The sequence below is a fragment of the Oryctolagus cuniculus genome, chromosome 7 (assembly GCF_051225735.1).
Source record: "Oryctolagus cuniculus isolate XC-2025 breed Fujian yellow rabbit chromosome 7, ASM5122573v1, whole genome shotgun sequence".
NCBI lineage: Eukaryota > Metazoa > Chordata > Mammalia > Lagomorpha > Leporidae > Oryctolagus > Oryctolagus cuniculus.
In genome coordinates this window covers 125,204,056-125,231,517 of record NC_142873.1, presented here as the reverse complement: position 1 = coordinate 125,231,517, position 27,462 = coordinate 125,204,056, and the positions used below count along the sequence as shown (strand labels likewise).

The following is a 27,462-nucleotide window of genomic DNA, read 5'->3' as shown; positions in this document are numbered from 1 at the left end:
CACATTGATTTTTTTTGTTTCATATTCATTTACTGATTTATTAAATTATAATTGGGTTATGTAAATTCCTTATAGGTGGGAAATTTGATTTCATAAAAATATTCCCCATGCTTTACACAGTGTCAGGTACACAGCATACAGATATTGGGAAAAAATTCTCAATAAATACTTTATGAATAAATATAGAGACAAAAGGATGGCTAGTTTCCAGAGTTGGTACTCAGGTTGCTTTTAGTGTAAACATTTCAACACTGGTATTGTGTTTTCCTTAAACTTTTGGCTAGAATGCAGTAGAGAAAACATCTGGGTCTGGAGTTTTAATTTTTGAAAGTCTTTAAACTACAAATTCAATTTTTTAATAGACATTCAACTGTTAAGATTATTTTTTCTTAATTTATTCTTTGTTATATTTCTTGATAAGTTAGTCTATTTCAAGTAGTTTCTTTTTTTTAAACTTTTATTTAATGAATATAAATTTCCAAAGTACAGCTTATGGATTACAATGGCTTCCCCCCCCATAACGTCCCTCCCACCCACAACCCTCCCCTTTCCCACTCCCTCTCCCCTTCCATTCACATCAAGATTCATTTTCGATTCTCTTTATATACAGAAGATCAGTTTAGCATACATTAAGTAAAGATTTCAACAGTTTGATCTTCTGTATATATAGAAAATTGAAAATGAATCTTGATATGAATGGAAGGGGAGAGAGAGCGGGAAAGGGGAGGGTTGCGGGTGGGAGGGAAATCATCGGGGAGGAGGGGGAAGCCAATGTAGTCCATAAGCTGTACTTTGGAAATGTATATTCATTAAATAAAAGCTAAAAAAAAAAAAGATTTCAACAGTTTGCTCCCACACAGAAACATAAAGTGAAAAATACTGTTTGAGTACTAGTTATAGCATTAAATCTCAATGTACAGCACACTAAGGACAGAGCTCCTACATGAGGAGTAAGTGCACAGTGACTCCTGTTGTTGACTTAACAAATTGACACTCTTGTTTATGGCATCAGTAATCACCCTAGGCTCTTGTCATGAGCTGCCAAGGCTATGGAAGCCCCCTAAGTTCAGCGACTCTGATCATATTTAGACAAGACCATGGTCAAAGTGGAAGTTCTCTCCTCCCTTCAGAGAAAGGTACCTCCTTCTTTGATGACCCGTTCTTTCCACTGGGATCTCACTCGCGGAGATCTTTCATTTAGGTGTTTTTGTTTTGTTTTGTTTTGTTTTGTTTTTTTGCCAGAGTGTCTTGGCTTTCCATGCTTGAAATACTCTCATGAGCTTTTCAGCCGGATCCACATGCCTTAAGGGCTGATTCTGAGGCCAGAGTGCTGTTTAGGACATCTGCCATTCTATGGGTCTGCTGTGTATCTCACTTCCCATGTTGGATCATTCTCTCCCTTTTTTATTCTATCAGCTAATATTTGCAGACACTAGTCTTGTTTATGTGATCCCTCTGGTTCTTAGTCCTATCATTATGATCAATTCTGAACAGAATTTGATCACTGGGACTAGTGAGATGGCATTGGTACATGCCACCTTGATGGGATTGAATTGGAATCCCCTGGTATGTTTCTAACTCTACCGTTTGAGGTAAGTCAGCTTGAGCATGTCCCGAATTGCACATCTCTTCCCTCTCTTAAACCCAACAGAAGACAGGATTAGTAAACTAGAGGATGGTTGAAAAAATTGTCCAGGGGCTGGCGCTGTGGCACAGCAGGTTAACACCCTGGCCTGAAGCATTGCATCCCATATGGGCACCCGTTCTAGTCCTGGCTGCTCCTCTTTCGATCCAGCTCTCTGCTATGGCCTGGGATAGCAGTACAAGATGGCCCAAGTCCTTGGGCCTCTGCACCCATGTGGGAGACCTGAAGAAGCTCCTGGCTCCTTGCTTTGGATCAGCACAGCTCTGGTCATTGCAGCCATCTGAACCAGCGGATGGAAGACCTCTCTGTCTATACCTCTCTGTAACTCTTTCAAACAAATAAAATAAATCTTTAAAAAAATATCTAAACTGGAGGGAAAAATAATGATATATATGTATATATGTACAAGATACAAGAGACACAGTCTACCCTTAGATAAGTGTTATTTGGAGTTTCAGAAGAATAGCAAAGAGACATTGGAGCAAAAGCAATGTTTAAGGAAATAATAACTAAGGGTTTTCCAAAACAGACAATGCATATAAGTCCTGCAAACTTAGTGGAGAAGTAATTCAAGAAAACTACATCTACATGTATCATATTCAAACTACTAACCACAAAGCCTCAGAGCAAATCTTAAACACAGCAAAGGAGGGAAAACCTATAAACTTCAAAGAAGTAAGAGGTGACTTTCAAAGGAGACAAAGAAGGTCAGAGGACAAAATGATGGCTTTTTTAAATGTCAAAGAAATTAACTACCAACCTCAAATTCTGTATCTAGTGAAGCCATTTTACATAAAGAAGAGTAAAACCAAGATGTTTTAAACTCCTATCCAGGCGACTGACACAAAATGAAGTATTAAATAGAATTCTTCAGACAGGAGAAAAATGATTCTAGAATACAGATGGAAACAGAGAAATACAGGAAAGAATGAATAATAATAGGGTAAGTATGTGATATAAGTGAATAAATGTCACTATAGGAACAAAAATAATTAGTGTGCTTTATATGTATAGAATTAGTATATGATAATAGACTTGCAAAAATGAATTAGCTTTAAATGTGTTAAATGTTTTCATGTCTCATTGTTATCTGAGAAGTCATCAGATACATAATTTGTCAGGGCTGGTGTTATTGCATGTGGCTAAAGCAGCCGCCTGTGACACTGTCATCCCATATGGGCACTGGTTTGAGTCCCAGCTGCTCCACTTACGATCCAGCGCCATGCTAATGGCCTTGGAAAAGCAGAAGATGGTCCAAGTGTCTGGGCCGCTGCCATCCATGTTGGAGACTCGGATGAAGCTTCTGGCGTCTGGCTTCAGCCTGGCCTTGCCCTAGCCATGTGGCCATCTGGGAAGTGAGCCAGTGAATGAAAAGATCTCTCTCTCTCTCTCTCTCTCTCCTTTCTCTGTAACTCTAACTTTCAAATAAATAAATATTTTAAATATAAATAATTTATCATATATGCATGGTGAAATCAATAGGGCAAACAATAATAGAATGGTAAAAAATGAATTGCAAGTAATAAATAGAAAATGAACTACCATAAATTTAATTTAAACAAAAACCACAACATCCTCCATTAAAGTACTAGATTTTCATTCTCGAAAAAAAAATCTCCTGTTCTTCCTGTTCTACTTACAAGATACAGACTTTAAGTATATGATAAAAACAGAGACTGTAAAAATTTACAACATGCATACACTAGCCAAAAAATGCTTTTATACCTATTCAAATATTAGACAAAACATAGTATAAATAAGGAGTACTTCCAGAGATACAAAGAAACATTTCACAATAAATGGTCCATAATACACTCTGAAATCTATATCCAACCAATGATATAACTTCATTATATATAGAATTAACAGAAATTGGAAGAAAAATAGGGAGACATATAATCATGAAATTTGTTATTTTCTTGATTCTTGACACCTAGTTATCACTATACAGAGAAAGAAATTCCAAATGGGTCATATATTTAAATATTAAAGTAAATAGAAAGTCTTTAGAAGAAAACACAGGAGAACACCAGAAAGTTTTGAAAGTAAATAAAAACTATAAAAATGCTAATCAAACAAGAAAAATATGTAAATTGTATTAATTAGAGTTGAAAATTAATTTTACTTAAAAGATACAATTAAGAAAGCAAAAATGCAAACCACATTGTGGAAAAAGAAAACTAAAACAGATGTATCTGACTAAGAACTCACATCAAGAATCTATATAACTCTTTGAATTTATTTTTTATTAATATAAACAGAACAGATTTCAAGTAGTTCATAAATACAACTCTAAGAATATAATGATACTTCCTTTCCTCCCCCCCCTTTCATTCTTTTTTATTTGCGATAACACATTTTTAATTTACTTTATAATTACAGGCTCAATATTCCACTAAATAAGCAGTTCCATAATTAAAAAGTGCAAAGATAAATTCTCAGCAATATATATTGCTGACAAAGGCTATAAACTAATCAATTCGAAGATGTCAATTTCACTCATATATATTGGGTTTTTCTTGTACTGTGTATATTAGCTACCAACCTAAGGGAAATGAAATCAGCATATGAAAGAGTTAACTGTACCCCCATGTTTACTGCAGTTCAATTTACAATAGCTAAGATACGGAATCAACCCAGATGTCCATCAGCTAGAGACTGGATAAAGAAAATATGGTAAATATACACGATGGAATAGTATTTAGCCATTAAAAATAATAAAATCCTGTCTTTTGCAATAAAATTATGCAACTGGAGATAATTATGCTTAGTGAAAAAAAGTCAGACCCAAAAAGATCACATGTTTTCTCTGATTTGTGGTTCATGGAACTCTATACCAAAAATGTAATGTAGACAATCCAGTTAAAAAAAAAAACAACAGGCAAAGTGCTTGAATAGCCATTCACAAAACAGGTTATCCAAGTTACCAAGATACTTAAAACTTGCAATACTGACTCACTGGGAAGAGTGACTTGTCATCAGGAACCAGAAAATTACAACTGTGTGACAAACTACTTTTTACCATCAGAATGTCAAAGTGAAATATAAGTGGGCACACATGCGTGTGTGTATGTATACACTCACACATAATCAATTAAGCAGTGAGGATATGCAAGAGGAAGAATTCTCCAGCGCTGGAAGTGGGAGAGTCAATTATTAAAACCACATGAAATGTTCTTTGGCAGTATCTACTAAAGCCGAATGTACATATATCTTTTGTATAATTTCAGTGGTAAGCAGATACCCAAATATTAAGGACATGTGCTAACTGCTCATGGCACTTCCATAAACAAGAAACAAGAAACAACCCAAATGTCCATCAACAGAGGAATTAATAAACACATGGTAATACTTTGATACAGCCAAATGCTGTAGAACTGCAAGAGTGAACTATGGCCTAAAAAGAAATAAAGTTACAACAAAACGGGGTAGACACCTTAGAATGTCATTTATAGAAAGTTCAAACAAGCATTAGTACTAATCTTGCTTTTAGAAAATAATGTTGTGCTTCACATTAGATACCAACCACCCTTTAAGTGGCAAACTTTCTAGGGCTTCTACAGAGCTGATTATGCTTTGTGTCTTGTCTGGTGGATAGTTTACATGAGTCTGTTGTTTTTATTAAGATTCATCGAGCTATTATTATGACTTGTATATTTTCTATATGTATATTATACTTTGAAAACAAATCAATTTTAAAAACAGTATGCAAATAGAAGCTTAAAATTGTTGAAACTCATCCCAAGGTCACATAATCCAGTTAGATACCCAAGATTAAGTTTAATGCCCAACATGATGCTGATGATAAATGTTTGTTTTTCAAACTAATGATTGATACAAGAAATCAAATACAAAAAGAATATACTGTCATTATTTCTTTCCAATTTCCATGCATATTTATTTGTCTTAGCTCGGAAAACATTCTCCTATTTATATTCTCTAATATCAAATATGACCAACCCAACCTATTTTTTCCTCAATTGAATATTTAATTAATGTACAAATCAGCTTCAAAATATATTCTTCTCATTCTCCTTCCTCAAGTTACCATTTAGGATAAAATCTATTTGCAGGGAATGGAGTTGCTTTATGCCGGGTCACAAACAAGACTCCCTATTTTCAAGGTTGTGAAATAAGTATCATGAAGTCACTATTCACTGTCTCTTTAAAAGATAATTATCACTCAGGATGTTTATAGCTCAGATGACCTATGTCAAATACTTGGCATGACTCAGGTCAAACAGGAAGTCTGATATGGTGCTTTTTTTATCTCTTCCCAGTGACTATAAAAATTGCAAGTTTTAAGCATCTTTGGTGGTTTTCTTGCCCTATTATAAAAAGTCTCCAAGATAAAATTTTAGAAACTAACATATAAATGTCTTTGATGAGCCTGATGTGATTTCAAGACATTTTTTACCCGGTCATGGATCTCATCGCAGTTTGAAGGTGAACACCAATCAGAATGAAATCTGTAAGCATAAAAAACAAAGGCAATTTGTAGACAAAGGGAGATAAAAACAAGCCTTTCCAAATTCTGAAATACCAGACAAAAAAACCATGCTTTTATTACTCCTATGGTATAACAATGTAAGATTACAATAATGTAGTTTCTCCCTTTGACCAAGGCTGAGGGTCAGATATAAAATCAGGTATTGATTCTCAGTTGTACCGAAGTCATCACAGCAAGTACAATGCTATTGATCACAAGCTTGGCATGCATTTAAGAGAACATGCCTATGCATCTGACTATTTGAATGCTCTAAATACATAACTTTTTAGAACTTTACCTCTAAACAGATTTTCATATTAGGACAATAATTCTATGTACAACACCTTTAAAATCAGCTGTTAATTCTTAAGTAATTTAATCAGGCTCTTTTTAAGCTACAGAATAAATTTCTTTCAAATGAAACAAAACACAGATAACAGAAGAAAGTACTACATAGAATCTAGTCATGTTTTTATTCTTTCAAAATACAAGGAACCAAGAAATTAAATTGTCCCGTTTCAACACAGATGATATCACTTCTCTAAGTCTCTGCTATGAGATAAATGTATTTTAAAATAATAGGTAGGAAAAATATGACTTAGTTTGAGTCTGAGAGTTAGAATTAAAGATGTCATAAAAGAAATAGAGCATCCATTCCTCTTTCTTATCTTTCTGCAATTCAAAACTGACATCAGTACAATTAAATTACTTTGTTTTACAAATGTAATGATAAAAATTTCCAGATCTAATTATAATGCATTTATATGAAGTGAAGTGTTGTTAATTCCTCCTTAAAGAAATAGGTAAAATGTTAATATGTTGCCTATACATTTGCCTTTTTTCTCCTAGTTTGTTCTTTAAAAATTACATTGGCATATTATTAAACAGAGTTTAAGTATTAGTCAAGATAAATGGTTTACATAATATACTTTACAGAATACAAACTCAGAAGCTTTTGCAGATCAAAGAAAATGATCAATAGAGTGAAGAGACAGCCAACAGAATGGGAAAAAATATTTGTAAAACACCTATCTGACAAAGAATTAACATCCCAGATATATTAGTAACTTAAAAAGAACTTAACAAAAAAATAACCAATCCAGTTGAGAAATGGGCAAAGTACTTCAACAGACAATACTCATATAGAAGAAATACAAATAGCCAAGAAATGTATGAAAAAAATGCTCAGTATCACTAGCCATGAGGGAAATGCAAATCAAAACCACAATGAGGTATCACTTCACCCCTGTCAGAACAGCTAAAATCCAAAATGCAGAGAGTAGCAGGTTCTGGTGAGGACGTGGACAAAGGGGAACACTCAAACACTGTTGGCAGAGTGCAACTTAGTGCAGTCACTGTGGAAAACAGTGTAGAAATTTCTTAAAAAAAAAAAAAGAGAGAGAGAGAGATTTGCCATACAATCCAGCACTCTGCTACTGGGAATATACCCAAAAGACTTAAATACAACGAAAAGAGAGAGATACCTGCACCACCATGTTATAGCAGTATTGTTCATAATAGGCAAAATTTGGAAGCAATCAAAGTGTCCATCATCAGCTGCATGGATAAAGAAAATGTGGCATATATACACAACCAAATATTATTCAGCTTTAAAAAATGAAATTCTACCACTTGCAGCAAAACGGACCTAACTGGAGGACCTAATGTTGAGTTAAATAAGCCAAACCCAGAAAGATAAATATTGCATGTTCTCCCTTATATGTGAGAGCTAAAATTAAAAAAAAGGGGGGGGTAAACAAATGTCTCTGTGTATCAGTATTGCTGCAAGCATAGTTTTGTACAACTTTGTCTCATAATTTTGTCAAACTAGTGGTTAAGAATGTAATACTACTATAGTTTTAATGATCTGTGATTAACTTAAAATTTACTATAGATGGGTGAAATGGTCATTTTTTTTCATTCAGCTATTATTTACAGCCATTGTCTATATTCCCACTAAACTAGTGTTGTTTTTTTTTTTTTTTTGCTTTTTATTTGTTAAACTTATTTGGTGAAATATTAAACCTATCTACTGTAATGTATAGTGAAAGTATATTATCTCAAAAACAAAAAAAAGGGGGGAGAAGGAAGGAGGGTGGGAAGAAGAAGAAGGGAGGAAAGAGGGAAGAAGGGAATATCATTGTGTTCTTAGGACTTTATCTACAAAGCACGCTGATCTGTCAAAAACTGACTGAAATTAAAATTTTAGAAAATAAAAGTAAATAATTCCTTTAATTTACAGGTAAAATAGTCTATGCTTAATATCGAAAACACTCATTTCTAAATATCAGAGAGTTTATCCAATCTACTTTCAAGCATGAAAATAACTGTAAATGTCACATATCTATTCTAAGCCAATCCTTGTACTGACATAGGAAAATAAAGGGACAGCTGACTTTAGTTGTCCTACATGAACATTTTTTGAATATAAACTCAATTAACAATTTACACATATACAAAGGACAAGAGCAAAAGCAGGAGCAACCCTGCTAATGTGCCTGGGAAAGCAGCAAACATGGCCCAAGTTCTTGGTTCCATGTACCCATGTGGGAGACTGGAAGAAGCTCCTGGCTCCTGGCTTTGGATCTGCTAAGCTCTAGCCATTGCAGTCAGTTGGGGAGTGAATCAGCAGATGGAAGATCTCCCTCTCTCTCTCTCTCTCTCTCTCTCCCTCTCCCTCTCTCTGTAACTCTTTCAAATAAATAAAATAAATATTTTTGAAAAAATAAATAAACAAAAAGCAGGAGCCAAAGTGTATGTATGGATAAGCAACACAGGACTGAAACTGACAGTAAACTACAATGGTAGATTTACAGTCTGAAAGTTCTCCAAAACATCTTAAAAGGTAGAAAAATAAAACAATTATGTAGTTTTAGGACCACAAACAGGTATAGGTTAAAAAACTTCTTGAAATCCTACAAATATGGCAAATGACATAGTCAATAAAATCAGAGTTTAATTCCAAAAGTAAAAGGAACACAGAGGGCTGGCACTGTGGCCTAGCAGGTAAAGCCGCTGCCTGCAGTGCAGCATCCCATATGGGCAACGGTTCGAGTCCCAGCTGCTCCAGTTTCGATCCATCTCTCTGCTATGGCCTGGGAAAGCAGTAGAAGATGGCCCAAGTCCTTGGGCCTCTGCACCCGCATGGGAGACCCAGAAGTTCCTGGCTTCACACTGGCCCAGCTTTGGCCATTGTGGTCATTTAGGGAGTAAACCAGTGAATGGAAGGCCTCTTTCTCTCTCTCTGCCTCTCTGTAACTTGTAACTCTGCCTTTCAAATAAATAAATAAAGCTTTAAAAAATAAAAAAGAACACAGCACCAACTGTAGACTGAACATCCAAGCAGATGGATAAATCAAGGAAAATCCACTGATGTTGAAATGCATGTTACCAGACATTAGCAAATAAAACCTCTTTTCAGGAATTACCATGAACTTTAATTTTTTAAATGTTCAGTTGTTTATTTTTATCTGAAAGGCAAAGTGAGCAAGAGAGAGTGAGTGAGAGAGATCTTCCAACTGCTGGTTCACTCTCCAATTCCCACAATTGCCAGGGTAGGTCCAAGTCAAAGCCAGGAGCCTGGAATTCCATCCAGATCTCCCACGTAGGTAGTAGGTATCCTGGTAACTGACCTCATCTACTGTCTCCAGGATGAACATTAGAAACTGGACTGGAAGCAGAGTGTGGGACTAGAACCAGGCACTCTGACATGGGACACAGGCGTTCCAAGTGGTGGCTTAACCCACTGCACCAAAACCACTCATCTCATTTCATCTCTTGAATTTTTACAGCATATGTATGTGTCCGTTGTATGTGCTTATGCCAATCACTCAATGACCTCCTTAGATGTGATTCTAATGGGCTAGAAACAATGGTAATCAAAATTCTGTATCTCAGGATTGGAGTTTCCAACATGCCTCTATATATTCACTTTGAATGCTAACAAAGCTAGTGATGAAACAGACAAATCTATTGAGAAGAGGGATTTTTTAAAAAATTTTTTTCATTTATTTATTTCAGAGGTAGAGTTACAGAGAGAGGGAGAGACAGAGAGAGGTCTTCCATCCGCTGGTTCACTACAAATGGTTGTAACGGTTGGAGCTGGGTTGATCTGAAGCCAGGAGCCAGGAGCTTCTTCCAGGTCTCCCACATAGGTGCAGTGGCCCAAGAAGTTGGGCCAGCAAAGGCACAGCCAAGAGCTGGATTGGAAGAGGAGCAGCTGGGCCCGGAAGGGATGCCGGAGCCGCAGGTGGAGGATTTACCTACTGCGCCATAGCGCTAGCCCTAGGGAGGGATGTTTTAACAGAACATGCAAACAAATATACTCCTACTCCAATCACCAGTTTTGAGGTGAACTTTTGATCTATTCTACAGTTAATTAAATCTTTGTTAATTACATCTAATATTTGCTACTTAGGATTTTTATATCTTCTGACTGGTTTTCAGGTTGCTATCAGTCTATATCTTAGGTTTCCAAGTTTTTAAAAAATACTATGACAAAAACATGTTTTTTCTATGGAAAGATTTGTGATAGAGACAAGGAATTTCCAATTTTTTTAATTTTTAACAAATAAAAAGGGGTTCTTTAAAATCTAAATTATAAGGAAGTAGCCGACTTTAGTTGCCAAAGTACTTTTAGAGAGAGAGCTAGACGTGCAACATGATTAATTATCTCTTGTGGAGTTGGTAGGATATTAATTTGAGAAAATTGGATACTATTTGTCATCAATATATAGATCATCATTATAATTAAATGGAAAAACATGATCTATGTTATTTGTATACTTAAGCTATGTCTGTAATATTATATCCCTGTGACTCTTCTACAAACATAACAAATATACTACTTTCCAGTTTTAAGAAACACATTATTTACAGTTAAAGTGATCCAAGTCTCCTTAAAAAACTCACTTATAGAAAACTGGGCTACAGAAGCATATCTAACGCTATGTAACATGTAATATATTCCAAAACAATTCAAGTAAGCCTCTTAAAATCAAAATATACTTTTACAAGTAGTCACATCATATGCATAAATACTGTCTTCCATTACACTAATTATGCAAAATATTAGTATAGAAATAGAGGCTACACACTACCTTTCCCTGAGAGAAGCTCGATTTAACACAGGGCTTGGTGAATGCTTCGGCACTGTTGAGGGCGCTGAATGGACTAACAAGGTCCTCGCTGAATGCTGGGGCTTGCTGCATGACCGTGAGCTCAGATATTCTTCACACCTGTCTAAGGACTCATCAAAGTCTCTCCCATGGGGTGTTCTGATAACCTGTTTTTAAAAAACCACATATAAATATATACATATATATGCACACATATTTATATTTATATAGCATAATACACAGTAGTATAATATATATGGTAACATTACACAGATGCACATATGACTTTCATAAAGTAACAAAATAAAGATATGCCACAGCTGTACTCGAAGGTAAATTTCATGATGCAGTAGTCATTATCATCAGTGACCAGAATGCAAATATTTGTTAAATAAATCTTACTCCTTTCCTCTGCAAAAATTCATTCTCAATCTTTTTAAGCTTGATCTATCAGCCATATTTCACCTAATTAGTTGCTCCTCTTTCCTTGAAATACATTCTTTACTGCCTTTATTTAACAAATATTTGCATTTTGGTCACTGTCCTAAAAGCTGGAACTACAACAGTGAACAAAACAAAATCCCTGTTTTAAGATCTATGTTCTTGCAGTGCTGTTTAGGAAACCTTACCTTTAAGAAAGCTATCCAGTCTTTATTGGGCTCACTTTCCTCATATGTAAAACTGGGTCAACAATAGCTACCTTACAGATCTTCTATAATTCAAAGTAGCCTGCAGAATGCCTGTGTGTCTAAACCAGCTAAACAGAAAGTTTAACTTATTTATTATTAAAACACCAGTACAACACAACTTTTTGCTCCAATGCTGCCACACTTTTCACTGCTTTTTAGAACTAAAACATACACTGAGAATCAAGTTTCCATCCCAGAACCAAACAGCAAGTAATTCAAAATGAAATAATTACAGTCCCAAATAACCAACCAACAAGAAATAAGTGACGGGGACTGAATGAAAGAAAAACATGAAAATTACTCCAATGTCAACTGTTCACAGAGATAAAGCAAAAACACAGTGAATGTCAAAAACATTCCATGTTTGTGTCTATGATCAATACTGTAAATGTATATGTTAAGAAATTCATAGAGGGGCTGGCACTGTGGTGTAGTAGGCTGAGCCTCTGCCTATAATGCCCACATCCCTTATAGATGCCAGTTTGTATCCTGGTTGCTCCTCCAACCAAGCTCACTGTTAAGGGCCTGGGAAAGCATAGAAAGATAGCCCAATTGCTTGAGACCCGGAAGAAGCTCCTGGCTCTTGGCTTTCTATCAGCTCAGCTCCAGCCATTGGCAGCCATTTGGGGAGTGAAGCAAGCAGATGGAAGACCTTTTTCTCTGTGTCTCCCTTTCACTGTCTGTAACTTTACTTCTCAAATAAATAAATCTTAAAAAAAAAAAAACAGAGACAGATTCATGGAAAAGCAGGAAACAGGTACCATCATACTGTTTCTTCAATTGTGTGTGTGTGTATATATATATATATATATATGACCCACTTGGCATAGGATAGAGAGATTCTTTTCATTAATTTCAAAACAAACTAGTCATGTTGGCTGGAAGACCTTTTTTTACTAAAACTTTTGTCTACTGAATTTTCTCCCCAAACCACTTACCAATGCTTTAAGCAAATTCTCTTCTTGGTGACTAACACTGGCATTTTCTCTATCAGAAAATTCCCTGAGAATCTGTTTAGTATGTTAACAAAAACTCAGATCTAGAGAGAAATGGGAATTTGAACTCATAATCCAGATGAGATGAGAATAACCAAGAAAGATAAATGACAATAATGTATGCTGAAGCAGCAAAACTTGCTATGGTGTGGGGTGAGAGGGCCTTGCGGCACAGCAGGTTTAGCTTCCACATCACATGTTGGAGTGCCTGGTTCTGGTGGCACCTCTGCTTCCAATCCCGCTTCCTGCTAATGCATCCTCAGAGGCGGCAGATGATGGCTCAAGTGCCTAGGCACTGCCACCCTGGTGGGAGACCTGATGAAGTTCCTAGAGTCTAGCTTCAGTGTAGCACAGCCCTGGCTGTCGTGCGCATTTGGAGATGTGAACCAACAGATGAAGGCATTTTTTTTTTCTCTCTCTCTCCCCCTCTCTGCCTTTAAGCAGATAAAAACAAGCATTTTTACAATGTCATGATGACAGTTCCTGTCAAAAGAAATTTGAGGGTATTAAAGACTTCTAATGAATGGTCTGGACAGTGGAGGTCTGGTGGAGAGGAGCTAGAACTGGAGTCAAGGCCACAAGCACAGTCAGCGGAGAGAAGAGGTACTGGGTCGGGGGAGGCACGGAGGAAGAGGAACACTGACTAGAATCACCTGCACATCTTTGCAGGAAAATAACAGAGAAAATCACAGAGGGGGAGGGACAAATTGTGTAGAATCTTCAGAGCTATAACTCAATATTCAACATTTACTAAGCATCTTCTATGTGTAAAGGACAGGAAGCAATGGAACAGGAGACAACAAAACAGTGAGAATACAGAACAGTAAACATGAAAATCAAGTAATGACACAAACAATGAAAAGGGAAATTGGAACTAAATAGATATACAAGTAATTTTCCAAAGAGAATGCAGCTGGAATGTATTCTTCCATGGGATGTGCATATGTGCCTGTTTATTTTTAACGAATGTTAATAGATACATAAAATCGTATGTTTTTATGGGGTACTACTTCTGTTTTAAAACATGTATATATTGCATAATATCCAATCAGGGTAAATATACCTATTTCCTCAGTCATTTAACATTTCTTTACGATGAAAACTTTCAAAAACTTAACTTTTATATTTTAAGCAAGAAACATACATACATCAATGTTACCTATAGTCACCCTACTATGCAATAGAACTCCAAAATTTCTTTTTAAAAAATGATCTATTTATTTGTTTATTTGAAAGACAGAGCAAGAGAGAAAGAGAGAGAGAGAGAGAGAGAGAGAAAGAATATTCCATTTTCTGCATCACTCTCCAAATGACAACAACAGCCAAGTCTGGGACAGGCTGAAGCCAGAAATCAGGAACTGCATCCTAGTATCGCACATGGGTGGCAGGGACTGAATTACTGGAGCCATCGTCACTGCCGTTCCAGGCACATTAGCAGGCATCTAGACTGGAAGCAGAGTAGCCAGGACTAGAACCAGCACTCCTATGGGATGCCAGCATCATGCCACAACTACAGCCTGTGGAAACCGCAAAACTTATAAATGTGTCATAAAAATTAAATTACATAAAATCAGTGAAAATACTTGGCAGAAGCCTGGCTCATGAAAGTCAATATTTACATCTTTTGTTTATAGTATTTATATTTCAGCATAATTAGGCCTATTTTTAACTCTTATGGAAACATTACTTTGAATACCATTTCTTTTTTACATTTTTAAATGTATTAATATAGACAGATTTCATGCTTTTCATAGATATGATTCTAAGAATATAACACTTCCTTTCCTCCCTCACTCCTTTCCTTTTTGTCTTTTAATTTTTTGCAATATCATATTTTCAATTTATTTTACAATCATATAAAATGTATTTTCTATAACCCAACAAATATAACTTTCAATACTGCAAATATTTTAATTATATCATAACAAAAATTTTAATTTTTTTTTACTTTTTAAAAAATTTATTTCACAGGTAGAGTTATAGACAGTGAGAGAGAAACAGAGAGAAAGGTCTTCCTTCTGTTGGTTCATTCCCCAAATGGCTGCAACGGCCAGAGCTGCGCCGATCCGAAGCCAGGAGCCAGGTGCTTCCTCCTGGTCTCCCATGCGGGTGCAGGAGCCTAAGCACTTGAGCCATCCTCCACTGCCCTCCCGGGCCACAGCAGAGAGCTGGACTGGAAGAGGAGCAGCCGGGACTAGAACCCGGCGCCCATATGGGATGCCAGCACCGCAGGCGGAGGATTAACTAAGTGAGCCAAGGCGCCGGCCCAAATCTTTAATATTTTTAAACCAATCTAAAACTGTTAAAAGCAAAAAGAAATTTCATACATTAAATTCATTGTAACTAATGACATAATTTTCAAAACTGTGATTTCTGGTGGTTTGGTTATACAAAAGCTATGAAATAAGATTCCCGAAAAAGTGGCTTAAACATTAAGTTGAAAAGATGTAGGCAGACTGAAAGTGAAAGGTTGGAAAAAGATATTCCATGCCAACAGAAACCAAAAAAGAGCTGGCGTAGCCTTCTTAATATCAGAAGAGCTGGTGTAGCCATTTAATATCAGACAAAATAAACTTTAACACAAAAACTGTTAAGAGTGATAAAGAGGGGCACTATATAATGATTAAGGGATCAATTCAACAGGAAGATGTAACTAATATAAACATATGTGCGGCCAATGCCACGGCTCATGAGGCTAATCCTCCGCCTGAGGTGCCAGCACCCCAGGTTCTAGTCCCGGTTAAGGCACCGGATTCTGTCCCAGTTGCTCCTCTTCCGGTCCAGCTCTCTGCTGTGGCCTGGGAGTGCAGTGGAGGATGGCCCAGGTACTTGGGCCCTGCACCCACATGGGAGACCAGGAGGAGGCACCTGGCTCCTGGGTTCGGATCAGCGCAGCACATCGGCTGCCGCGTGCCAGCTGTAGTGGCCACTTGGTGGATGAACCAACGGAAAAAGGAAGACCTTCCTCTCTGTCTCTCTCTCTCTCACTAACTCTGCCTGACCAAAAAAAAAAAAAAAAAAAAGTATATGCACCTAATTACAGGGCACCAGTTTATTTAAAAGATACGTTAAGGAACTTAAAGGGAGACTTAGACTCCAATACAATAGTACTGGGGGACTTCAATACTCCACTCTCAGAAATAGACAGATCAACAGGACAGAAGATCAACAAGGAAACAGAAGATTTAATCAACACTATAGACCAAATGGATCTATCTAACAGATATCTACAGAACTTTTCATCCTACATTAAAGAATACACATTCTTCTCAGCAGTACATAGAACATACTCTAGGATTGACCACATACTAGGCCATAAAGCAAGTCTCAGTAAATTCAAAAGAATTAGAATCATACCATGCAGCTTCTCAGACCACCATGGAATGAAGCTGGAAATTAGCAACTCAGGAATCCCTAGAGCATATGCAAACACATGCAGACTGAACAACATGCTCCTGAATGAACAATGGGTCATAGAAGAAATCAAAAGAGAAATCAAAAACTTTCTGGAAGTAAATGAGGATAACAACACAACATATCAAAACTTATGGGATACAGCAAAAGCAGTGTTAAGAGGAAAGTTTATAGCAATAGGTGCCTACATCAAGAAATTGGAAAGGCACCAAATAAATGAGCTATCAAGGCATCTAAAGGATCTAGAAAAACTGCAGCAAACCAGACACAAAACTAGTAGGAAAAGAGAAATAATTAAAATCAGAAAAGAAATCAACAGAATTGAATCCAAAAATATTACAAAAGTTCAGCCAAATGAAGAGCTGGTTTTTTGAAAAAATAAACAAAATTGACACCCCATTGGCCCAACTAACTAAAAAAAGAAAAGACCCAAATCAATAAAATCAGAGATGAAAAAGGAAATGTAACAACAGACACCACAGAAATAAAAAGAATCATCAGAAATTACTACAAAGAATTGTATGCCAGCAAACAGGTAAATCTATCAGAAATGGGTAGATTCTTGGACACATACAACCTACCTAAATAGACACATGACGACAAAGAAAACCTAAACAGACCCATAACTGAGGCAGAAATTGAAACAGTAATAAAGGCCATCCCAACAAAGAAAAGCCCAGGACTGGATGGATTCACTGCTGAATTCTACCAGACATTTAAATAAGAACTAACTCCAATTCTTCTCAAACTATTCAGAACAAATGAAAAAGAGGGAATCCTCCCAAATTCTTTCTATGAAGCCAGCATCACCTTAATTTCCAAACCTGAAAAAAATACAGCAGAGAAAGAGAATTACAGACCAGTTTCCCTGATGAACATAGATGGAAAAATCCTCAATAAAATTCTGGCCAATAGAATGCAACAACACATCAAAATGATCATTCACCCAGACACAGTGGGATTTATTGCTGGTATGCAGGGATGGTTCAATGTTTACAAATCCATCAATGTGATACACCACATTAACAAACTGCAGAAGAAAAAACATGATTATCTCAATTGATGCAGAGAAAGCATTCGATAAAATACAACACCCTTTCATGATGAAAACTCTAAGCAAATTGGGTATAGAAAGAACATTCCTCAATACAATCAAATCAATTTATGAAAAACCCACAGCCAGCATCCTATTGAATGGGGAAAGGTTGGAAGCATTTCCACTGAGATCTGGTACCAGACAGGGATGCCACTCTCACCACTGCTATTTAATATAGTACTGGAAGTTTCAGCCAGAGCATTAGGCAAGAAAAAGAAATTAAAGGGATACAAATTGGGAAGGAAGAACTCAAACTATTCCTCTTTGCAGATGATATGATTCTTTATTTAGGGGATCCAAAGAACTCTACTAAGAGACTATTGAAACTCATAGAAGAGTTTTGAAAAGTAGCAGGATATAAAATCAATGCACAAAAATCAACAGCCTTTGTGTACACAGGCAATGCCATAGCTGAGAAAGAACTACTAAGATCAATTCCATTCACAATAGCTACAAAAACAATCAAATACCTTGGAATAAACTTAATCAAGGACATCAAAGATCTCTACAATGAGAATTACAAAATCTTAAAGAAAGAAATAGAAGAGAATACAAAAAAAAAATGGAAAAATCTTCCATGCTCATGGATTGGAAAAATCAATATCATCAAAATGTCCATTCTCCCAAAAGCAATTTATAGATTCAATGTGATACCAATCAAAATACCAAAGACATTCTTCTCAGATCTGGAAGAAAGGATGCTGAAATTCATATGGAGACACAGGAGACCTTGAGTAGCTCAAGCAATCTTGTACAACAAAAACAAAGCCAGAGGCATTACAATACCAGATTTCAGGACATACTACAGGGCATTTGTTATCAACACAGCATGGTACTTGTACAGGAACAGATGGATAGACCAGAATAGATGGATAGAATGGAATAGAAACATTAGAAATCAATCCAAACATTTACAGCCAACTTATATTTGATAAAGGAGTTAAAACCAACTCCTAGAGCAAGGACAGTCTATTCAACAAATGGTGCTGGGAAAACTGGATCTCCACATCAGAAACATGAAGCAAGACCCCTACCTTACACCTTACACAAAAATCCACTCAACATGGATTAAAGATCTAATTCTATGACCTGATACCATCAAATTATTAGAGAACACTGGAGAAACCCTGCAAGATATAGGTACCAGCAAAGACTTCTTGGAAAGGACCCCAAAGCACAGGCATTCAAAGCCAAAATTAATAATTGGGATTACATCAAATTGAGAAGTTTCTGTACTGCAAAAGGAAAAGTCAGGAAAGTGAAGAGGCAACCAACAGAATGAGAAAAAATATTTGCAAACTATGCAACAAATAAAGGATTAATAACCAGAATCTTCAAAGAGATCAAGAAACTCCACAACAACAAAACAAACAACCCACTTAAGAGATGGGCCAAGACATTTTTCAAAAGAAGAAATCCAAATGGCCAACAGACACAGGAAAAAAATGTTCAGGATCACTAGCAATCAGGGAAATTCAAATCAAAACCACAATGAGGTTTCACCTCACCCTGGTTAGAATGGCTTACATACAGAAATCTACCAACAACAGATGCTGGCAAGGATGTGCGGAAAAAGGAACACTAACCCATTGTTGGTGGGAATGTAAACTGGTAAAGCCACTATGGAAGTCAGTCTGGAGATTCCTCAGAAACCTGAATATAACCCTACCATACAACCCAGCCATACCACTCCTTGGACTTTACCCAAAGGAAATGAAATTGGCAAATAAAAGAGTTGTCTGCACATCAATGTTCATTGCAGTTCAAATCACAATAGCTAAGACATGGAATCAACCTAAATGCCCATCAACAGAAGACTGGATAAAGAAATTAAGGGATATGTACTCTATAGAATACTATACAGCAGTAAAAAAAATGAACAAAATGAAACAAAATGGAGGAATCTGGAGCACATCATGCTGAGTGAAATAAGCCAGTCCTCCCAAAGGGACAAATATCATATGTTCTCCATGATCAGTGATAACTGACTGAGCACCTAAAAGGAAATCTGTTGAAATGAAATGGATACTATGAGAACAATGACTTGATCAGCCCTTGTCCTGACTAAGAACAACTTAATACTTTATTTGTTTTAGTATTTCTTATTCTACTTAATAATATTGGTTGAACTCTTTAATTAACAGACAATTATTCTTAGGTGTTTAAATTTAACTGAAAAGTGATCTCTGTTAAATTAAGAGTGGGAATAAGAGAGGGAGGAGATGTACAGTTCGGCACATGCTCAATTGGACTTACCCCTAATGGTAGAGTTAGAAACGTGCCAGGGGATTCCAATTCAATCCCATCAAGGTAGCATGTACCAATGCCATCTCACTAGTCAAAGTGATCAGTTTCAGTTCATTATTGATCATAATGATAGGGTTAAGTGTCAAAAGGATCACATAAACAAGACTAGTGTCTGCTAATACTAACTGATAGAATTAAAAAGGAGAGAACAATCCAACATGGGAAGTGGGATACACAAAAGACTCATAGAATGGCAGATGTCCTAATCAGCACTCCGACCTCAGAATCAGCCTTTAAGGGATTCAGATCTGGCTAAAAAGCCCATGAGAGTATTTCAGGCATGGAAAGCCAAGACACTCTGGCAAAAAAAAAAACCAAAAAAACAAAAAAACCACTAAATGAAAGATCTCTGCGAGTGAGATCCCAGTGGAAAGAACAGGCCATCAAAGGAGGTACCTTTCTCTGAAGGGAGGAGAGAACTTCCACTTTGACTATGGCTTTGTCTAAATAAGATCAGAGTTGGCAAACTCAAGAGGCTTCCATAGCCTTGGCTGCTCATGACAAGAGCCTAAAGTGATTACTGACGCCATAAAAAAGAGTGTCAATTGTTAAATCAACAACAGGAGTCAATGTGCACTTACTCCCTATGTAGGATCTCTGTCCTTAATGTGTTGTACTATGTGAATTAATGGTATAACTACTACTCATAGTACTTTATACTTTGTGTTTCTGTGTGGGTGCAAACTGTTGAAATCTTTACTTAGTATATACTAAGTTGATCTTTTGTATATAAAGATAATTGAAAATGAATCTTGATGAAGAATGGGATGGGAGAGGGAGTGGGAGATGGCATGGTTGCTGGTGGGAGGGTGGTTATGGGGGGATAAAGCCGCTATAATCCAAAAGTTGTACTTTGGAAATTTATATTTATTAAATAAAAGTTAATAAAATAAAAAAATAAAAGCACTACTGATGGGTAAAAAAAAACCATTAAGTTGACACATTAATATTAATGGAGATAAAATCTGTATTTACATGAATTTCAAGGTAAATTATTATGTTAAAGACTTATTTTTATTTATTTGAAAGTTAGAGGTACAGAGAGAGAGGGGGAGAGAGAGAGGGAGAAATCTTCCATCCTCTGGTTCACTCCCAACAACAGCCAGGGATGGGCCTAGCCAAAGCCAGTAGCCAGGAGCTTCATCCAGGTCTCCCACATTGAATGCAAGGACCCAAACACTTGGGCCATCTTCTGCTGCTTTTCCCAGGCCATTAGTAGGGAGCTGGATTGGAAGTGGAGCAGCCAGAACATGAACAGGCACCCAAATGGGATGCTGGCCACACAAGTGGTAGCTTAACCTGCTCTGCCATGCCAGCCTCTTCAAGGCCAAATGAATCACTAGTAAAGGGAACCAGGAATTCAAGTATTCTACAAGTATTTACTGAAAATCTATTTAACGCCTAGTATTACACAGCATTCTCTAAAATTTCTCCTTTGTGATAGGGCAAATGAGTAGAGAAATAAACACAAATAAATCAGATGGAAGTACATAAAAAGTAGTTGGAAACAAGGATTTCAGAATGAAAGTGCAGTGCAAGATGACAAGATGAAAGTCTAAACTGGAAAGGGAGAAGAGTACAAATAGATAACTAAGATCCATTTCTCAATGTTATCAAGGACATTCCTTAGTGGGGCTGGTGCTGTGGCACAGCGGGTTAATGCCCTGGCCTGAAGCGCCGGCATCCCATATTGGCACTGGTTCTAGTCCCAGCTGCTCCACTGCCTATCCGGCTATGCTATGGCCTGGGAAAACAGTGGAAGATGGCCCAAGTCCTTGGGCCCCTGTATCCACGTGGGAGACCCTGAGGAAGCTCCTGGCTCCTGGCTTTGGATTGGTGCAGCTCCACCACTGCAGCCATTTGGGGAGTGAACCAGCAGATGGAAGACCTCTCTCTCTCTCTCTCTCTCTCTCTCTGCTCTGCGCTCTTCTCACTGTGTAACTCTTTCAAATTAAAAAATAAGTATTTTTTTAAAAAAAGAACATTTCTTAGTGTCACCTAAAACAAATGAATGGTCAACTCCTATCTTATCTGATTTAAAAATTTATAGGCTCTCCATCTAGTTTGGTTTAAAGAAGATGTACTTTCTTTACACCAAAGCAGAATTTGTAAAACATTTAAAAATAATTCAATGAAAAATTTAAGGGGCCGGCTCTGTGGTGTAGCAGGTAAAGCTGCCTCCTTTAGTTCTGGCATCCCATATGGGTGCCAGTTTGAGTCTTGGCTGCTCCACTTCCAATCTAGCTCTCTGCTGTGGCCTGGGAAAGCAATAGAAGATGGCCCAAGCCCTCAGGCCCCTGCACGCATGTGGGAGACCCGGAAGAAGCTCCTGGCTCCCAGCTTTGGATCGGCACAGCTCTGGCTGTTGTGGCCAATTGGGGAATGAACCAGCAGATGGAACCTCTCTCTCTCTCTCTCTCTGCCTCTCCTTCTCTCTCTGTGTAACTCCGACTTTCAAATAAATAAATCTTTAAAAAAATTAAAATTCAAAAAAATAATTCTTAAATATATCAATTCTTGGGGAGGGGACAAAACTCTTCTTTCTATTAGACCACTATGCACCTATGTACAAGTATCTTCTTAAATCTTTACAACCTTTTAAGATATTTTTCTTGTCTATGCTTTATGGGAAAGAAACTAAGGCAAAGTCAAATAGCTATTAATAAGCAGTGAGGTTCTCAAGCAAGTGACATAGGAGAAATCTATAGAAGAAACAAACCGAAACCTCTCTTAGCACAATCTTCATAGGATTTCTATTAAAAAAGGTGGGCTCACAACCTGATTTACCAACAATCAAATATACAGTTAAAAAGCATATTGACAAACTGTTTAGGAGAAGTATCTTCTACTTTATGTTAGTATGCTCCCCCAAACCATATAAGAAGAGTACTAGATAATTGTAGCCCATCCTCACTTGTGTCTACATATGTAAAAAAATAAAATATTAACACTTTATATTGAGTAATTCTTTTTAAAAAATAATAAAACATATAAGAAATGCTTCAAAACATTGGTGTGGCAATGTCTTTTTGCATGACTTGAAATGCTCAGGCAACAATAGTAAAACTAGACAAATTGCAATTATAGCAAACTCAAAAGCTTCAGAAAAAAGAAACAATCAACAGGGTAAAGAAACATCCAACAGAATAGGGGAAGATATTTACAAACTACTTATCCAAGAAAGGATTAATTTCCAGAACATATAAGTAACGTCAAAAAAAAAAAAAAAAAACCAATAAAAAAAATCCAGTTAAGAAATAGGCAAAGGAGCAGAACAGAAATTTCTCAAAAGAAGAAATATAAATGGCCAAGAAATATATGAAACAATGCCCAATATCATTAGCTATCAGGAAATGCAAATCAAAATCACAGTGAGCTATCAAGTCACCCTTGTTAGAATGGCTATTGACAGAAAGTAATCAATGCTAATGAGGATGTGGAAAAGGGGGAACTCATGTACTGCTGGAGGGAATGTAAATTTATATGGTCACCTGGAAAACAGTTAAGAGATGCCTTTAAAAACTAGAAATAAAACTGCCACATAATCCAGTAATCCCACTATTGGGTATATACCCCCCCAAAACATGGAATCACTCTATCAAAGGGATACCTACCTGGTCTACAATGTTTATTTCAAAATTATTCACAATAGCTAAGCAATAGAATCAACATGGTGCTCATCAACAGAAGAATCAATGAGGAAAATGTAATGTATATATATATATCTATCTATCTATATCTACACACACACACACACACACACACACACACACACACACACACACATATAATGGGATATTATTCAGCCATAAAAAGGAAATCCTGTCATTTGTAACAAAATGGATGAAACTCGAGGACATGATGTTAAATGAAAAAAATCCATATTCAGAAAGAAAAATACCGCATGTTCCAGTGCATTAGTGGAGCTTAAAAAAAATCTGAATCTGTTGCTGGCAGTGCGGCATAATAGGCTAAGCCTCCGCCTGCTCACCAGCATCCCATATGGGTTCCAGTTCAAGTCCCGGCTGCTCCTCTTCTAATCCAGTTCTCTGCTATGACCTGGGAAAGTAGTAGAAGATGGTCCAAATGCTTGGGCCCCAGCACCTGTGTGGGAGACCCGGAAGAAGCTCCTGGCTCCAGTTAGGCTCAGCTCTAGCCATTGTGGTCATTTGGGGAGCGCACCAGCAGATGGAAGACCTTTTTCCCTGTCTCTGCCTCCGTCTGTAACTGTTATCGCTTCAATAAACAAATAAATCTTTTTTAAAAATCTCAATATGAACACTGAATAGTAATTACTAAAGGTTGGAAGGGGTTGGTGGGATAGAGGGAGTGCACATAACTGGAACCAAATCCGAATTAGGTCAAAGGAGTAAGTTCCTAGTGTTCACAGTGTAAAAGTGACTATTATTCACAATAACCTACTATATATTTCATCAGCAAATAAAAGAAAGCAGTTGCAGGATTCTAATCACAAAGTAATGTAAAAGGAGTCATAATATAGATTACCCTGATATAATCAGTAGACATTATATACATTATATACATGTAAGTTATAGCTCATAAATATCTACAATTATTGGTGGTAATAAATTATCTTTAAAATGAGCACAACATGACCAAGTCGAGTTTATTCAAATAATGAAAAGATAAGATATCTTCAGAAAACCAACTGCATCTGATCTGCCGGACACAAAATCTCCGTTAAATCCCCTTCCTAGTACATGAGCCATATGACTGGTTTTTAAGTTCTGGTCTGTTTCTGAGCTTAAAAACCATTGCCAGAGACTCTCTGAAGTCTAAAGAAAATAGGAATTATCAGAAGAATTCAGAATTCTGTGAACTGCAACTAGTCAATAAATAATGTCTCTGAGCTGTGAAAATAAAAAATTCAAGAATCATTCTTGTATTACACAGCTAAGCTCCATTCAATGCTCACCACTTCCAAAGTTTCCCTGGCTGTTTTTGGCTTGTTCTTAGATTTTAAAAAATGCCTAGCGATATCATTGGGAATCTTATTAATTTTTAAATTGCAGTAGGTAGAATTATACCATACACCAACTCATGTCTTTACTTCCAGCACCACTAGTCTTTTAGCTGCTTAGCCATTGAACCTTTATAAATGTTCATCATACTAAGCCTTTTTATTTGAGAAAAGTTTATCTTTTCCATTTGTCAAGTCTGCTTTTCTACCAGCACTAGTTCTAAGTATCTAATATCTCCACTGCTTTTGCCCTCCATTAGCATCACTATCCCAGTGCTAGCTATCAGCGTTTCTCACCTTGACTATCCAATAGCTTACTAAACTGACCACCAGTATCAGCTCTTTTCCCAGGCCAATCCACTTTCCAGACTGCAATACAAAGTGATATTTACAAAGTATAAATCTAACCAGGTCTGCTTGCTATTTAAAACAACTGCATTTGCTTCCTGTTGTACTGAGGATAATGAACAAAATTCCAAGCATGACCTAAAAGATTCTATCCCTACTTGGTTTTCCATCTTCAACTACACCATGCATCAATGCATGTCTTTACTTTTTTTTTTTTTTTGGACAGGCAGAGTGGACAGTGAGAGAGAGAGACACAGAGAAAGCTCTTACTTTGCCGATGGTTCACCCTCCAATGGCCGCCGTGGCCGGCGCACTGCGGCCGGCGCACCACGCCTATCCGAAGGCAGGAGCCAGGTACTTATCCTAGTCTCCCATGGGGTGCAGGGCCCAAGCACTTGGGCCATCCTCCATTGCACTCCCTGGCCACAGCAGAGAGCTGGCCTGGAAGAGCTGGCCGGGATAGAATCCGGCGCCCCGACCGGGACTAGAACCTGGTGTGCCGGTGCCGCTAGGCGGAGGATTAGCCTACTGAGCCGCGGCGCCGGCCTGCATGTCTTTACTTTTAACAATGCTGGTCTTTTAGTCACTCAGCTATTAAACCTTTAAAATACTTTTTTGCTTTTTCCCTTACACATGCTCTTTCCTCCCTTTTCCATAAAATTCCTACTCATCTTCAGAGCTCAGGGTACCCAAGATGTCTTTTCCATTCTTGATGAGATCCAATCCTCTTAGTACATATTGTCAAAGAATATATTCACACCCTCCATAATATTTGTCACAGTTTCATATCTATGTATTTTTGTTATCTTGTTAATAGCTCCCTTCCTCATTACCATGAATTATCCATGAGTGCAGAGATGATTTCTAGCTTTGCTATATTTTTATTTCAGCATAATATTTTCAATGATAATTCTTTTTTAAAAAGAAAAGACAGAGTAGAGGGGGTGGGACAGAGCATTCTAGGTACAATGGAAAGGGCTAGCTGTCCTCCACAATTCATTCTACCCCTATGCAGAGTACACTTGTGGCTAAGAAGCAATCTTTGCATCTAGTGAGGGAATGTAATTAGTTCTTGGCAACAAAATGCAAGCAAGAATCGAGTTCAGGATTTTAAGAATAGACTTTCACCGGGGCCGTGGCTCATTAGGCTAATCCTCCGCCTTGCGGCGCCGGCACACCAGGTTCTAGTCCCGGTCGGGGCACCGGATTCTGTCCGGGTGGCCCCTCTTCCAGGCCAGCTCTCTGCTGTGGCCCAGGAGTGCAGTGGAGGATGGCCCAAGTGTTTGGGCCCTGCACCCCATGGGAGACCAGGATAAGTACCTGGCTCCTGCCATCAGATCAGCGCAGTGCGCCGGCTGCAGTGCACCGGCCACGGCGGCCATTGGAGGGTGAACCAACGGCAAAGGAAGACTTTTCTCTGTCTCTCTCTCTCACTGTCCACTCTGCCTGTCAAAAAAAAAAAAAAAAAAAGGCCGGCGCCGCGGCTCACTAGGCTAATCCTCCGCCTAGCGGCGCCGGCACACCGGGTTCTAGTCCCGGTCGGGGCGCCGGATTCTGTCCCGGTGGCCCCTCTTCCAGGCCAGCCCTCTGCTGTGGCCAGGGAGTGCAGTGGAGGATGGCCCAGGTGCTTGGGCCCTGCACCCTATGGGAGACCAGGAAAAGCACCTGGCTCCTGGCTCCTGCCATCGGATCAGCGCGGTGCGCCGGCCGCAGCGCGCCAACCGCGGCGGCCATTGGAGGGTGAACCAACGGCAAAGGAAGACCTTTCTCTCTGTCTCTCTCTCTCACTGTCCACTCTGCCTGTCAAAAAAAAAAAAAAAAAAAAAAAAAAAAAAAAAGAACAGACTTTCTCCAGGTTCTCCTTCATCTTTCACCATGTGAAGAAGACAGCAAGGCCCTAGAAGATGACCACTGCATAGAGAAAATAGTAGGCACATCAAAAGTATCCTCAATTGAATTGTTATGTAATTAAGAATTAAAATTCTGTTATAGCTAGTTTCTGAAGTGTGGAAGGTTACTTGTATAATACACAGCACTGTCCTGGCCGATTTAAAGATGGGTATCTTAATGTACTGGCCTCAACAGAAATCTAAATATACACTGGCTTTCATTCGGAGGAAGGGACAAAAGCACAGATACAGTGGGGTGGAAAATTTGAGATCCATGTAACATAAAAGGACTTCATGGAAAATAGGATTGAAAGATAAGTTTATTTTGGTACAAAAATTTTTAAATACATGTACATTCTCTTTTTTAAACATGAATTACCCATGGGCTTTTTGAATACCCCTTATACAGGGGCAAAACATTTAACAAGTGTGGTTTGCTTGGAAAACAGATCACATAGCTTTCAAGTTTATATCTCTAAGGAAATAGCTGGA

The 27,462-nt window shown here is 37.6% G+C and overlaps 1 protein-coding gene across 2 annotated transcripts in view; it reads right to left on the bottom strand.

Moving 5' to 3' along the window:
• The window catches only part of SPATA6 (spermatogenesis associated 6), a 129,095-nt gene that overhangs the window by 23,068 nt on the left and 78,565 nt on the right, over window positions 1-27,462 (bottom strand). The window contains exons 10-11 of one of the 2 annotated variants that reach the window (XM_008265284.5): window positions 11,234-11,418; window positions 6,015-6,114 (exon numbers count right to left, since the gene is read on the bottom strand). In XM_008265284.5, coding sequence (XP_008263506.1) covers window positions 6,015-6,114; window positions 11,234-11,418 — 285 coding nt within the window. The remainder of the gene's footprint in view (window positions 1-6,014; window positions 6,115-11,233; window positions 11,419-27,462) is intronic. The other variant, XM_008265285.5, reaches the window with a different exon arrangement.